This window comes from Panthera uncia, chromosome D1 (assembly GCF_023721935.1).
Source record: "Panthera uncia isolate 11264 chromosome D1, Puncia_PCG_1.0, whole genome shotgun sequence".
NCBI classification, from domain to species: domain Eukaryota; kingdom Metazoa; phylum Chordata; class Mammalia; order Carnivora; family Felidae; genus Panthera; species Panthera uncia.
This window is the reverse complement of record NC_064808.1, coordinates 57,343,422-57,358,467: the sequence shown is the minus strand read 5'-3', so window position 1 is coordinate 57,358,467 and position 15,046 is coordinate 57,343,422. Positions and strand designations below refer to the sequence as shown.

At 58.2% G+C, this 15,046-nt stretch overlaps 1 protein-coding gene across 1 annotated transcript; it reads right to left on the bottom strand.

The window, feature by feature from the left end:
* Positions 1-570: 570 nt before the first annotated feature.
* TSKU (tsukushi, small leucine rich proteoglycan) lies at positions 571-14,846 on the bottom strand. Its single transcript, XM_049652593.1, has 2 exons — positions 14,770-14,846; positions 571-3,071 (listed from the first exon to the last, which is right to left on the bottom strand). Exon 2 carries the CDS (start codon positions 3,061-3,063, stop codon positions 1,990-1,992), a length of 1,074 nt encoding a protein of 357 aa, XP_049508550.1. The 5' UTR covers positions 3,064-3,071; positions 14,770-14,846; the 3' UTR covers positions 571-1,989.
* Between the last annotated feature and the right edge of the window lie 200 nt (positions 14,847-15,046).

Genomic DNA, 15,046 nt, shown 5'->3' with positions numbered 1-15,046 from the left:
TGGTCATTGTTGGTGATGATGGTGATGGATGTTCCCGCAGACCTTGGCCAGTGAGAAGGAATAACTTACAGGCAGCGGACCCATTCAGATGAACTGGAAGGGAGTTCCCTGCGACTGGAAGTATGCAAACAGCATTTAGGGTACCACAGCAGGCAAAGTGCCAAGAAGGAACAAAGTACTGAAGCAGCTCAGAGGGAGGGAGGGGAGGGGGTCTTAGGGAAAGCTTCTGAGGTGAGGCCAGAACTGGCGCTATTAGGGTGGGAAGGAGCTGAGAGGCAGGCATGTGGGGGGTGGGGGGAGGGCAAGGCCCCAGAGGGACAGCCTGAGCAAAAGCAGAGGTGTGCGAGGGCCTGCCAAGTTCATGGAGTTGGGGCAGCAGGGAGAGGGGAGAGAAGGGTGGACGGGGTGCAAGCCACAGGGAAAGGAACGACTCCTTTCAGTTACCCCCCGAGTAACTCCCTCCCTCAGGTCAGCTCACTCTTCAAATCCTGTGAGAGGGGATGGGGCTTTTCCGGGACAACAGGCTGCCCAGAGCATGTTGGAGGGTGCTAGTCCAAGGATGGAAAGATGGACTCTTTATAGTGTTTATTAAATCAAGGATCAGTTAGGTGTAGGGTGGGGCTAAGTGGGGGAGGACAGAGCTCTCCTTGTCCTGTGGGTGGCTCCTTGGGACCCCTGATGCCCCCTCATGCCCAAACGCTTCCCCCCAACACCTCCTCCCTCAGCACACCCCCAGGACACAGTATTACAAAAGTGAACAAATGCAATGTTTTTCTTCTTTTACAAATGACACGTTTCCATCCCCTGCCGGCAGGGGTGGGGGGAAGGGTGGTTGAAGTAACAGTCCATTACAAAGGCAACAACTTTTATAGAACAAATACAAAGGAAAGAGCCCAGGGCTGGGAAGCTGAGAGCATAAACATTGATGGGGGTACCTGCCACCTGCCCAAAGATGGGTGAGAGAGGCTGTTGGGCTCAGGGCCAGTGGGGAACGAGTCCAGGAGGCCCCTTGGGGCTCCAGGACTGCATCAACTCCTTGCACTTAGAGGCAGTACCGCAGGGGTCAATGGACGAATTTCCAGTCTCAACGCTGGAGGATCCCACTGCAGAGTGGGAAACTGGTAGGGCTGGGACTGGCATGCCTGAAGCTTCCAGAGGCTCTGAGGTGAACTCACTTAACCTGTGCCATACAGCTGGTCTCGGGTCCGAGTCCCACCTCGGAGGCCCTTGCCTGTCCTGGGGACGACAGGGAAAGGGTACAAATGGCAGGATGGGGGAGCCCAGGAAGGGGACAGAGGGCATGATTTAGAGAAGACAGAAAAGTGCAAAAGGCCTCGCTGGGAGGCAGGATGCTGGGGCCGGTTACGTCTCCATGGCTCTAGTGCCTTAGATTAGCCATTTGCCCTCTCTGGACTTCAGTGTCCCCACCTGTCACATGAGGAGGTGCACTTGATTTTTTTCTCTAGTCCCTTCTATGACTAAGGTTCTACCCAGCGTTCTAGAGGAAAAGAAAAGGATGACGTGGGCCTCATGGGCCCAGGGCAAAGCGGGGGCTACCTCATAAAAGAAACTCACGCCCCTGAGTGACTGGACCGTGGGCCCAAGGGGATGCTCAGCCGTGGGCCTGACCTCTTTTCTGCAGCAGTATCGCCCTTCCACCCTCCCCCTGTCACAGGTCAGGTTGGCCCAGGCCTGAAGGAAGGCACTTTGGGGACAAACGGGGAAGGACGGCAGGGGACTGCCGTCTGGGTTTGGCATCTAAGACCTTCTACTTATGGTCTGGGGAGCAACACAGACAGAGGGGCCAGACTTTGCTCCTGGGTGTCGGCCCCAGCCCCAAAGCTCTCCCTAGGTCCACAGCTCTCTTCCGCACTGCTACAGAGGCCTGCAGGGTGCCCCCTGGCATTGGCACATGAAAATATAAATTACCCAGGCCCTGAGGAAGCCCAGGGCAGCAGTGTGTCAGACGGCCCCGGGCCACACCGTTTGTCACAAAGCGTTGGGGCTCTCCGCAGCCCTTTCCCGGGGGTCTACGCAGTGCAGGGCCACCTTGGGGCTAGAGCCAGGCTGCCGAGGATAGGCGCCCTCCCGCACTAGCCGCCGGCACCGCACGCCCTGGCCCACGCTGATGCTCTGCAGTGCTGGCAGGTGGACGAGCAGCATCTCAGGCAGAGGCACCAGGCCCGTGCCTGACAGGTCCAGCTCCTGCAGGGAGCCCAGGCCCGAGAATACCTCAGCTCCTGCCCACTTGAGCTTGGGGTTGCCTGAAAGGTCCAGGACCTGCAAGCCTTGCAACTCACGGAAGCCATGGGGCGCCAGCTGGGGGAGCCCCTGCAGGCTGCCCAGTGACAGATGCGTGAGGCCTGCCAGCCCCCTGAAGGCACCCGGGCCAACGGCAGCCAGCGGGTTGCCATCCAGGCTCAGGTAGCGCAGGGGCAAGTCCCGGAGGTCGGGTACGGTGCGGAGCCGGTTCCAGGCCAGGTTCAGGCTCTGAATGGCGGGTGCGGGCAGGCTGGCCCCTGCAGGGTGGGGCACCAGGCGGTGGATGAGGTTGTGGGAGAGGTCCACGTGCAGCGCCCGGCCCGGGCTGTGGGTCGTGAAGGCAGACACCGAGACCTCTCGGAGCCGGTTGTGGCTGAGGTTCACGTCGCTCAGGGGCGAGCTGGTGAAGCTCTCCGCCGGCAGAGCTGCCAGGCCATTGTGGCTGATGTCGAGTGACTCCAGGTAGCGAAGGCGGGAGAAGGCGGTGGGCGAGATGCTGGCGAGCAGGTTGTGGCTGAGATCCAGGCCTGCCAGCGTGGTATAGCCCGGCCCCGCCAGCACCGACTCGTTCACGGTCTCCAGCCGGTTGGAGGACAGGTCCAAGTGGGCTGTGTCCAGAGGGATGGGCACGGGCACGATGTGGGGGCCCAGGCCGCTGCAGTCCACGCGTGTCAGGCTGAAGCTGTCGAAGAGGCCGAAGGTCTCCACCTCGCACTGGCATCCGGGGAAGCATGGCCGGGTCATCTGGGCCCCGCTCACGGCCAGCAGCAGCAGTGGGAGCAGCAGCAGGGGCCACGGCATGGTGGGGACTGGAAGGAGAGCCACAGGTGAGGGACGGCAGCAGGCACCCCACACCAGGTGGTTCTGGCCTACCACGTAAGACACGAGCCAGCGTATCTAGGCCCAGCTGGAAGTTGCCACCACCAGTCCTGTCCTCCCAGGACGCTTTCCCCGAACACCCTTCCTCATAAAATTCCGGGTCCCCATTCCTCTCTGGCCTCAGTCTCTCCATCTGTGTGATAAAAGGCCAGGTGGGTGGATTGTAAACTGAAAGCAGCGGAAGGCTTTCTTAGAAAAAGATCAGCAGAGGAAAATGGGCATGTTCTGGCTGACATGAGGGTGGGGACTTGGAATTTTCCAGGCCTCCTTACCAGCCCTGCCGTAGGATGGTGAGGAACCCTGCCGGAAACCCCCTGGACTAGATGGGTCTGGCCCCTCCGGCTCTGATGGGCGAGGGTCCATGGGCTGGTCTTGCCCTAGGCCCTGCTGAGGAGGGGTCAGGGTGCTCTATCCAGCTCTGAGCGTGCGCCATGAGCCGCCATCACGGCCTGGCCCCACTTAACCTTCACAATTACAGACACCGCAAGGCAGCTACTTCACCAAGACGGAACTGAGATGCAAAGGTTCAGAAAGCTATGCATGGCCACACGTAAGGGGGATGGAACTAGATGGAGTACAGGGGAGGCATGACTCACTGTCGTGCTTTGGCAGTGGCTGGAACCACGTCTGAGACCCATACTCCATCCGCTCAGACGGAGGTCTCGCGCTGTAAGGGGGGCCTGCATTGACTACCGACCTTACCCCTCTTGTGGGTAACAATAGCTGAGTCCACAGTCCTAAGCCCTCTGCCTGGCCTGTCCTCCAGAAGCAGCATACTTCATTCCAATTGGGGACCCTGTGTCTAGACTTCCAGGTGGGCTCTGGGGACACTTGTCCCAAGCCCCCCCCCCCCCCACCCCCCACCCTGTCCCTCCCTACCCAAAGCTGATATAGCTGTTATGCCTCTTTGGCCCTTTCTTTAACCCAGGGAAGGCAGCTGGGCTGACTCCCTCATCTGGAAGAAGGACTAGAGGCTCAGAGAGGACCTGGGTTTTATCCCAAACTAGTAAAAAGCAGGGCAGGACTAGAACCCACGCCTGCTCAGCCCCAATTCCGCTATTTTCATCTGCTGCCTCAAGCAGGGCTGGTCAGGTGGCCAGTGGTGACAGGCCCACGAGGCGCTCTCCCCACTGCCACTTGCCATGACTCAAGCCACTACCCTCCCCTGGCCTCGGTTTCCCTCCCTGTACGATTCTAACAGCAGCTGCCAGTGACGCCAGACCTGCATGTGTTGTCACCTTCATTCCTCACACCCACGCACATCTGTGTGACCCAGAGCCTGAGCTCACACCCACCGTAGCTCCATGGACAGAGGTGCTGGGGGAGGGGCTCACAGGGGGATGAGAGAGAAGGTTGAGTAATGAAGGCCTCTAACCGGACAGTCTGTGGTTCCCACCCCCCCTCCTGCCACACAGTGACCACTCCACCCGGGAGACAGAAGGCACCCTGCCTCACCCCAGCAGGTCTCTTCACCTGGCGTGGCCCTGCTCTGCCCCCCTGCCCAGTCTCCCCTTCCCCACCTGCCCCTACTGGCCTTCAGGGAGGGGGTAAAGGGGAGGGAGAAGCGGGATAGCATTACTAGCCCTACATGAAACTTTAAAGGGGCCGTCATTTGATCCACACTCTGGCTCTGCACAGGGACAGCGAGAAGTGGGGCTCTTCTCTCCGCCCCCCTCTGTGGGCCTCTCCTCTCCCACCCCTTTCTTTTGTAGAGGCCAATTTGAGGATTAAACCCGGCCCAGGTGCATCCTGGACTTTGTCCCAACTGAGGCAGGACAGAGTGTTCCAGTGTCTGGAACCAAAAGGAAAACATTGAGTTGCTCCAGGCCCCCTTTGTTCTGTTGGGTGAGCTTCTCACCACAGGGGTTCATTACCACTCAGAGCCCCACCTTCCCTGCCAAGCCTATTTGTCCATACCCATCCTTCCTGGGGTTTAAACAAACATCACACACACACACAATGGCCCTGAGATTGCGCTTTGGTTCCCCAAGGTGATTATACAATGTGCCTATTAAATGCCAGATGGCCCCTCGTGAGCTCCTGCTTATGTAACCGGCAGCCCAGACACAGCCCAAACCTTCCCTCCAGAGCAGGGGCCTCTTACTGCCCTCCCCGGGCCTTAGCCTGTCCTCTGTACCACAGGCAATAATCCCTGCCCTGCCCTCCTCAGGTCAGGTGATTCAACTCCCACCAAAGTGCAATGCAAACTGTGAAGAGTTGTGCACGAATGCAAGGTGGTCATTCCTGGGCCGCTGGAGACACAACAGCAGACGTAAAGGGAGCAGGAGCACAGATCGAGACCCACCTGGATGACTGTGCTCGCCAGTGTTCCCAGGGCAGCCCAGACAAGGTCCGCGCTCAGCCCTGCACAGGGGCCACTGCTCCGGGCCTCACAATGGCAGTGGAAAGTGCTGACGGGGACAGTCGGAGCCTGTCCCCATTATGGGCTAGTGCCGGACTCACATTCTCTCCCACATCTGCGGTCACTCCAGGAGGTCAGCATCTTGTGTCCATTTTAGAGTAAACCGAGGACACGAAAGGGAAGGTGACAGAGCCTGGAACTGAATTCAGGCCTCGGTGACCTTATAACTGGTTTGGTTCAAGTGGAACACGCACTTCTGTATTAGCTGAGAAGAGAAGAGCTAAGTGGCGAGAGTTGTAAGGCCACCTCTGGCTGCCACTCAGTGGTTCTGGGGCTTTCATGAGGTCACAGGAGAGCCCAGAGGCCTCTCAGAGGTCTCCTAGGAGGTTGAAAGAAGGGAGAAACCCCTGAGATGCCTTACAACGTGGACCCAGAAGGGGGCAAAGGCAGAGGTGTGTGGGTTGGTGGTCTTTGAGGGTCAGTGCCCTTGTCCTGCTCTGAGGAGATGTCCCCTCTGGGAGGGATGCCTCATGTATGCATGTCTCAGAGATGCTAGGGTCTGCCACTATTGCTCTAAGCCCTTAGCAAAAGGCTCAGGGGCCAAAGGGAAGGCAGAACTTTCTCAGAAGGAGACCGAGGGAAGATAAGGAAAATTCCTGCCAGGGGCACAGCTCTCTAGAGTTTACAAAAGGCTTCTGCTCGTTTGATGCCATGAGGGCGGCAGAGCAGGGCATGAAATCTGGCACTTTAGTGATGAGGCGGCCGTGACCCAGTGTGCAGTGACTTGTCCACGGATTCCCCGTGAGGAGGTGGCGTTCAGGCTCTGGTCTGCTCATTCCAGGCCTAGGGCTTCCCAGCTCGCTCAGGATGGCTGCTGAGACTCAGGAAGTCCCCTGGGGATCTTACAAAGTCCATAAAAGTCATGCTCAGAAAAGCCTGCGGCTTCACAGAGGGGGCTGATGCCATAATGCTAGGTATCGTAAGGATAAATTGCATGTCTAGGAAAATTATAACTATGCATTAAAAACAACAACCACCACCCAGATCCTAATTTTGGAAAGTCTAGAAGAAAATCTATCCATACAACAGTAGTTTCTCTTTAGATGGTAGAACCGTTGAGTGATTTAAGCATGGCTTAATCTCCTTTTCTACCCCTATTTCCTCTCTTACAGTAAAAAAATGCATGCAACACACTGGCAAACATACTAACAAAGCCTCCTGAAAGAGTGCCCCGTGGCCATCTCTGCTTTCTCTGATCTTGTGTAGCTACTATCTCTGAGCCTCAGTCTCCTCATCTGTAAAATGGAGATATTAATAGCCACCTCCCGGGACTATCATGGGGACGAAATGAAACGATGGCAGGGCGGCACCTGGCAGCCTTCCTAGCACATGGGGAGAATGCAGTGTGGGCTCCCCCGCCTTCCTCCACAGACAGGGAGCAGGTGCGTGGGCACCAGCGGAGGGTGGGGGCTGCCCCATCTCTCTTCTTCCTTGCTTCGGCACACACGTATCAGACGTGTCCAAGCTCTTATCGGCACCCTCTGGAAGAGCGATTCTTTCCTGGGAGGCCCGAGTTTCTCAACAGCGCTGCTGGCTCTAGGAAGGGATGAGTAATGGGAGTTCCCCTTGACAAAAACCACCAGCCTCAGCGTCGTGGGCAGAGAAGGCCTTCACAGCCAGAAACCTTGGACACTAATTTGCAGGGTGAACCAGGCAAGTCATTTTACATCTTTGGACCAGTTCCTTAGACTATGAGTCTGGGATGGAAATGATGGTCCTTATCAGCCTCAGAGGGGACTGTGAAGGTGAAGTCGAACGTTCCTATAGAGAAATGGGGCCCCCGGGGGTGGAGGCCACATAATGGAAAGGCGGTGCCTTTTGATCTTACCTATAGCCCTATCCACTGCAGAGGTCACGAATCAATCACAGCACCGCTTCCCGGGGCCCTGCACAGGGCCTCCGAGCTATTCCTGACACGGTGCTCTAGGAGGGCTCTACCCACTGATCAGAGTTGGGGCTGAAGACAAAGAATGGCATTCTGGGATCAGTTCCCTGATTTGAAGGAGCTCCAACACTGGGAAGCAGTGCCAAACTGGGCAACTCTGGGAAGCGACTCCCTCTCCCTGAGCCCGTTTTCTCACCGAAAATGGAGACAGCAAGCCCTTCCTCGAGGGGTTGCTGTGAGGATCAGAGACCACAGGGCCAGGACTTGACAGATGAACAGTGGATGCCTCTCCTAGGTTACACGGTAGAAGGGGCCCCCAGAGAGGGCCGCCGAGGCCCCTCCCCATCCCTCTCACCACTCTCTGGGGCTGAAGGGGAGGACAACTGTGCATGGTGACAAGACAGACCCTGGAGGACAGTCAGGGGCGCCTGCCTTAGTCCCTGCTCTGCCTGGCCTGTTCCCTCTGCGGATAGGTCCCGTCTCCCCTCTGGGCCTCAGCTTCTCTAGCTTCACAGTAAGAGGCTGAGTCTAGACAGTGCAGCTCTAGCATTTCAGGAGTCCAGAACTTATCAGGAACGTTTACTAAATCTCTACGAAGTGCAGGGCGTGCTGGGCAAGGCCATGTGAGGTATATGTTGGGTGGGGGTTGGGGGTACCAGGGCCCCTGTCCTCATGAGGCTTACAGACCAGCCGTGGGGACGGGAGACCAGCTCAGAACAAGATCACTAATGCTTGTCTTGGACCCAGAAGACCAGGCCTCTAGTGCCAAGGTCTGCCACTCCCTGTGTGACCCTCATGGTTTTCATTATTTCTTTGAGCCTTGGTTTTCTCATCTGTGTAACAGTATGAACTCTGTCTCCCTCTTGGGACCTGTGATCTACCCTGGGGAGAAAGGGAGAGGCGGACAGGGGGCCACCATTGAAGCTGAGGGAGGAAAGGGATCTTTGGCCCAAGATGTATCACTTCTTTTCCAAACCCCGACCTGCGGATCAAAGACACTGGTCAGCCAGCTTACAGAACACGAGGGGTTAGAAACTACCCACTCTGGGGGCACCTGGGTGGCTCAGTCGGTTGAGCGGTTGAGCCGGCTCAGGTCACGATCTCATGGCTTGTGAGTTTGAACCCCGCGTTGGGCTCTGTGCCGACGGCTCAGAGCCTGGAGCCTGCTCCTTGGTCTGGGTCTCTCTCTCTCTCTCTCTGCCCCTCCCCCGCTCATGCTGCCTCTCTCTGTCTCTCAAAAATAAATAAACATTAACAAAAAAAAAAAAAAAAAAAAAAGAAACTCCCCACTCTGGGTTCAGGGGACACAGCATAAGGTCCTCCGGGCAGGGGCCATGAGTTATTCCTTGGTGTGCCCACTGTGACACTAGGAAAGTCTGCTGATGGCCCTGTGAGGTCAAAAGACTAAGCAGTGTGGCTATTTACTAACAGACTCCAGGTAGGTCTCCCTGGTAGGAGAGCCTCCAGAACAGCTTTGCCCACATCACTCCCCTTCCCAAAAACCTCCCAACTTCTACTTGTACCCGCAGAAATCCAGTTCTCCCTGGCACAGGGCATCTGTCAGCTGTCCCCACCGTCCTCCCTCCCCTAGCTGAGCCCCCATCTTGATCTGAACCCACGGTGGTGACCTCTGGACAACTCCCGGCCCTGTCACGCTTCCTCAAATTCAGAGAATTCAGGGCTGGGGAACTGGAGGGTCCCCCACGATAACGCATGGGTAACGGAGGCCCAGAGTGGGCAGTGACAACAAGGAAATGGCAGAGCAGGACCTGGGTCTCGATGCCTCACCGCTGCCAGCTGCATCCGCACCCACACCCACCTGGCCTGCCCTGGCCCCGCCAGTGGAACAAAGCCTGTTCTGTCCGCTGGGGCCCCCGGGGCCACCTCTCCCTCCCTGGGCCTCTCACATCGTCCATCCGGATGCACACTGACTACGTTCTCTACTGTTCTTTACCTGCCCATCTCCCGACTGGAAGTGCGGCCAGCTTGGGACCCTGACTCTGCCATCTTCACCTGTTTATCCCTTCCCCCCAGACCTCCACCGGGGTCAGAGCCAGGCCTGGCAGGCACGGCAAATATTGTCGGGTGAGTGGACGGCCCAGCAATTCAGGATCAACTGCAGGATTCAGACCCAGGTGAAAGTCCAGCCCTGTACCTACTCGCCTGGTTGAGTCTCCGTGTCCCCAATAGGGAGAACAACACAGGGTTGGTAAAAGCATTAAGGGACAGCGTGTGAAACATTTGGCTCAATGTCTGCCTCATGCTAAGTGCCCAGTGCACGGTAGACGGTGATGGTGATGATTTACTGAGATTCCAGAAGGCAATGACCATGTTATTCTCCTTTTTCCCCCCTACCCAAGTCCCCAGTGCAGCGCCAGGCACCTGGCAGGTCTGTGATCGGTTGTACGAATGTTCTTGGGTCCGTGCGCTGGTATTGGCTGGCCAGGCCCCAAACCCTCTTCCCCTCCTCCCCTGAGACCTGTGTGGAGCTAGGGGTTCTAGCTTGGGCCGTCCTGGCCCCACGTGCCTGCCCCCGGTGCTGCACCACAGCATTTCTGGCCCCAAGATTTGCCAGCTCCTCACCACACCTGCAAGAGGGAGCTCCTGGCACAGGGATGAGGTGGGGAGGAGGCTGAACCTTCGGTTGGACCAGGGCCCCAGCACCCACCTGAGGCAGACTTTTGCCTCCACCAGCTGCTCAATGTTGAGCTGCCTCCCACCGGGCTCCCTTTGCCATGAGCTCACTTGAGATGATGCCAACGAAATCCCCAGGTGGAAATTCCATTAGCATCCTGCCCACCCCTCCCCCACCCCCCGCCACTTCGTCAGCTCCGGAAACGCAAGGCAAAAAGAATTTCAGGGCCAAACTCCCAGAGCCTTGAGGGCTGGCTCTCCCGACACGATCGCTAATGCCGCACATCTGTACAAACACGTCAGCTCACCACACACTTCTACGTCACCGTCTCGCTTTGGCCTCATCACCGTCCTTGACCGCAGGTAGGGATTACTGTCCCTATTTTGCAGACAAAGAGATGACACTGTTCCGCTGGGCAGTCGAAGAACCAGGTCTCGAATCCAGATGTCTGAGCTCCAAACCCTTCCTTAGGCCACTGTGACTCTACTTCCAAATGGGCCCGTGTGGGTGACGGCTAGAGCCGATCGTGCTGGACTCTAATTACGTTCACCTGTCTGTCTTCCTGGGAGTAGGGATGGGATCAGGTTGATTTTTATGTCCTTGGAGCTAAGGAAGCACTGGAGCTGGCACAGAGCCGGTATTATATGAAGATATACCAGGCATGTAGAAGACTATTATTTCCCCGAACGGTACCTCTCAACCTTTCCAATGCCTCAACTATTAGCTGTTCAGGCACTCTGTAAGATCAGCAGGTTAGACAGCGCTGTGTCTATCCTGCAGTTGCGTAAAGAGACCCAGAGACGTTTGGTGATCTGTCCAGAGTCACGCAGCCCGTGAAGACAGGGGCTGGACTCAGGATCCAGGAACTCTGACACCCAGTGCCTGGCCTCCTCGGTGACATTATCCCTGGTGAAGGTGGGCCCTGGAGGCCCAGCAACCTTGCCTAAGGAGGATGATCTACAGAGAGATGGGCCAGGCTCCCCATACTATTTTCGCCAGGCAGCGTACCTTCTTCCTGAAGCTTGCCAAGTTCCCTTCGGTGTAACGCAGAATGTGGGGACACACCAGGAGGCAGTATGGGGCAGAGGAATGGGTTTTGCAGCCAGGTAGACCGGGCTCCAACCCCAGAGGGCCTCTCCTGCTAGGAGGCTTGCACATGCCCTCACCTGAGTCCGAGCTTTCATCTGTAACATGCTTGAGAATTCTAGTATTGCTCCCAGCAGGTCACTGGGATGATTACACAAGGTAAAATGAAAACTCAGCCTCAGGCCTGGCACGCTTTGGTGCTCACTGTGTGTGGGTTCCTGCCCCCAGTGACACCTTGCAGGGGCCAGGAAAGAAAAAGGAGCTTCGACACCAGCTGATCTGAAAGCGAGGCAGTGGCAGGGTTTAGAGAAGAATCCAAAATGCATCCTCAAGCCTTGGATTCTCTTCCAGTGCACCATCCAGGGCCCTACCAGGGCCACTAGTGCTGACCAGGATCTATCTGGGAATTGGGAAGGGGGTTTGGAAAGGTTGCAGGAGCCAAAGCAGGCTGAAGCAGTTGTGGCGCACATGTGGCGGAATGAGGACAGAAGGAGAATCAGCGGCTATGCCTGGGTAGGTGGGTCACTATCTTCCCCTCTCTCATCCCCCCAAGCCAGGCAGTTACCTCACCTTGCCCAGGTCGGGCTCAGCAGGCCTCATGACTTGGACTGCTACAACAGCCTTATTCCTGGCCCCCTGCCTCCAACTGTCAGCCCTGCTGGGCGTCGGAGTACAGTCCCAACAGAAGAATCGGCCCTCACCACCCCTCCCACTTAAAACCCCTCCCACAAAGAGAGCTTGCCACGCTAGAAGCCTATCTTGCTTCTAGGGCCCCACACCTTTGCACAGGTTGTCCTCTGTGATGAAGATGACAGAGATGTCCTTCTTTTCTTTGTCTACCACGCAAATGCACACATTCAAGTCAAAAGCCACCTTCTCTGTGAGGCCTAATCTGCCCCTCATCCAACAAAAGGTCGAGGTCCTCCTAAACTCCTATGGCCCCTGGGCAGCTCCTGTCAAAGCATGACACACTTTGTGGTCTGTGGCCATCTTCGTATCTGTGTCCAGCTCGTCTCCCGTGTGGGGCCTGGCCAGGTGAAAGGGGATAGAGCAGATGAGAGAGAGCTTCCTCCTGCTTGGTGAGGGCAACAATTGGCTCAAGCTTCCAGGAGACTGAGGGCCCCGCCAAGTGGTGAAATCAGGTTTAGGACCACAGTCGACGCTGTCTCTGCCTTCTGTTGTCAGTGCAATCCAACAATGTAAGGCAGACTACAAACCTCGTGTCATTTTGTTAGCACACGTAATTCATTATGCCACTTGACACAACAGATGAGTGAGACGGGAATTACTACCATTCACATTTGAAGGATGAGGAGACTAAGAACCAGAGGTAAAGTTACCTGCCCGAGGCCACAGGGCTAGGAAGCAATGGAGTGGGGGTAAAATCTAGGTTCTTGACTAACTCTGCCTGCAGACTGGTCTCCCAGTCTCCAACACCACCCACAAACCAGAGGAAGTTTCCTTAGAATTACCAATCCCACTCTATTATGCCTGCTTAAACCCTCCGGCAGCTCTCTACCACCTACAGGTTCAAATTCCAGCTCCTAAGCCTGGCATTCAAGGCCCTCATCTTTGGCCCCTGCCTTCCCTTCCTGCTGAAGTCCAATTCCCACCCCCCAAACACACACCTTGCATCTGATAGTCCACAATGCTGACCACCTCTGTCTGTGTTATCAGAAAACACAGAGCCATGCAGTGGTGTTCCTCGGTGGGAGACACTTCCTGCTTCCTGGACATATTCCCCGGCTTCCCCTGGCTGCGGAGTTCCAGCGTTCCCTTCCAGGGCTGCAGGGGCTCCAGGCCCCCCTCACTTCATCCCTCCCTAACTTCAAAGACACCTCTCCTCCCCCTCATTCAACACAGCAAATTAGTGCCTGGGAACTTCTCAAGTCAGAATGGAGGTGTGTATTAAACATCAAAGTGTCCCCAGGTTCTGGGGTCTCAACCAGTCAGCAACAACAGCAAGGGAGGGGAGAAGTCAACACCTTCCTTTCCAGAAGGTAAACTGAAGCCCATTAGGGGAACGGATAGCGCCCACGGTAGCCTCCTTCCTATGTGAGTGGGTCGTGGCCCTCCTTCACATCTGCAGCATCTGGTAAAATTCTAGGTTAAAGACTGGTGCAGGGTAGGGGGTGAGGGGGGCAGGGGAGTGAAAGTGTAAGGGCTACTATCTTCGCCACTCAGGATCAAAGGCCCAGCAGAGTCCCACCCCTGAGCCCTCCCTCACTATCAGACCTAGGCTCCGCAAGTCTGGACTTCTCTGAAGGGTAGAGCAGGCAGGGAGGAAGGATGGGAGAAGAGTTCCTGAGTCACCTCCTCGCCCCGGCCAAGTGTGGGCGGCAGGCTCTCAGGCGGGTTCCCGCGGCGCAGGTAATCCCCACCGCCAGCTCCTCGCCCCCACTCACAACAGGGTGACTGTGACTCCGAGAGGCTGAGCAACTCGCCCAGAGCCGGACTGTGGGCCCGTGGCCGTCCCATCGGAAACCAGTAGGTGCCCGGTTCCTGCTCTCTGCAGGCCAGCTGAGGGTACTGGAGCCGGCGCCGCGGACGCGCCCGGATCTCAGGAGCCCAGAAGCCGTCGCCTCCTCACCTACAGGATCGGAGGGCTGGTCCCCCCACCAGCCCCCGGGGGCGGGACGCCAGCGGAGAGCGGATCTCAAAGCGGAGCCGGGGGCTGGGGCCGGCCTCTCCGCCGAGCAGACACGTCTCTCTCGGTCACATACACTCGCACCGAGAAGATCAGGGCGGGCAAACCCAGCTGCCGGCTCCTTTCCTGTCTCCGGCCCCCCGCCGGGGCCCAGGACTGGCCGCTTCCCTCTCTCGTCCGAGCTGGTTCGGCTGGGGCGTCCGGCACGCTCCTCCCAGCCCCGGGCCAGTCCGCTAGCGCGACTGACCAACCCCCCCCCCCCCCCCCCCCCCCCCCGCAGCACTAAGGACCCCAGGAGGTGAAGGAGGGGAGGGCTGCCAGCGCCCCTGCCCGGGCTGCAGGGGGAGGAGGACCAGGGCTGTTGCCCGAGGAACCAGGAGAAAAGTTTGAAGTCAAGTCTGGGGCCCCGGTGGACAGCAGGGGAGCGAGGAGCTGGGGCGGTGTCTGGATCTAGGCGCGCATACACTCCACGGACACCCAACCCAGACACGTCGACAGGCACAGACCACGTACGCGGACACACAACGATGCGCCCACCCACACCCAAACGCTAGCCCACAGAACGTGGACACAGGCACCAAACAGCTACGCAAAGCCACAAATACACAAAGGCGCAGGCAGATGCACGTCCCCGGATCCAAATCCACAAAGACCCACAAACGCGTGATGCACGTGTCCACACAAAGACCCCAGAGGCGCCGGCCCCCGGTCAGAGCCTTTGTCTCCTGGAAGCCCTCTCCCCTTAGTTCGGGCTCCCTACCCCGGCCGAGGCCGGGGCGTCCGGCAGCGGCTGCCGACGCCCTGGGTCCACGAAAAGTTGAGGGGCCCTGGGCCCGCCCCCAGAGTCCAGCGCCGCCCGCCTGCCCGCCGGATGCGGCGGCGAGGTTGGGGTCGTGGGCTCTAGACCTTCTCCCGCAGCGCAGACTCCCGCTCCACCCGGGACCCGCACCCACCTAGAAGCCTGCGCCTCAGCCGCCTCGGCGCGCTCACCCTGGCGGCCCGGCCGCGGGCCCTTCGGCCGGCGCTTTTCTCCGCGCGGCGCGGCCCGCCCCCCCCCGCCCCCCCCCCCCGCCTCTGGGAGCCCCCCCCCCCCCCCCCCCCCGCCCCTCGGCCCCGCCTGCCAGGCACCCAGTGGCGGCTCGGGCCCGCAGCTTGGCGACCTAGGGAGTGTCGCCAAAGTGCCGGCTTTCCCGGCGCGCGCCCGCCCCGCCCCGCCCCCCGCCCGCCTGC

Bases quoted from the DNA above. Each gene is read 5' to 3' on its own strand.
- TSKU (XM_049652593.1), bottom strand. From the start codon at position 3,063: ATGCCGTGGCCCCTGCTGCTGCTCCCACTGCTGCTGCTGGCCGTGAGC.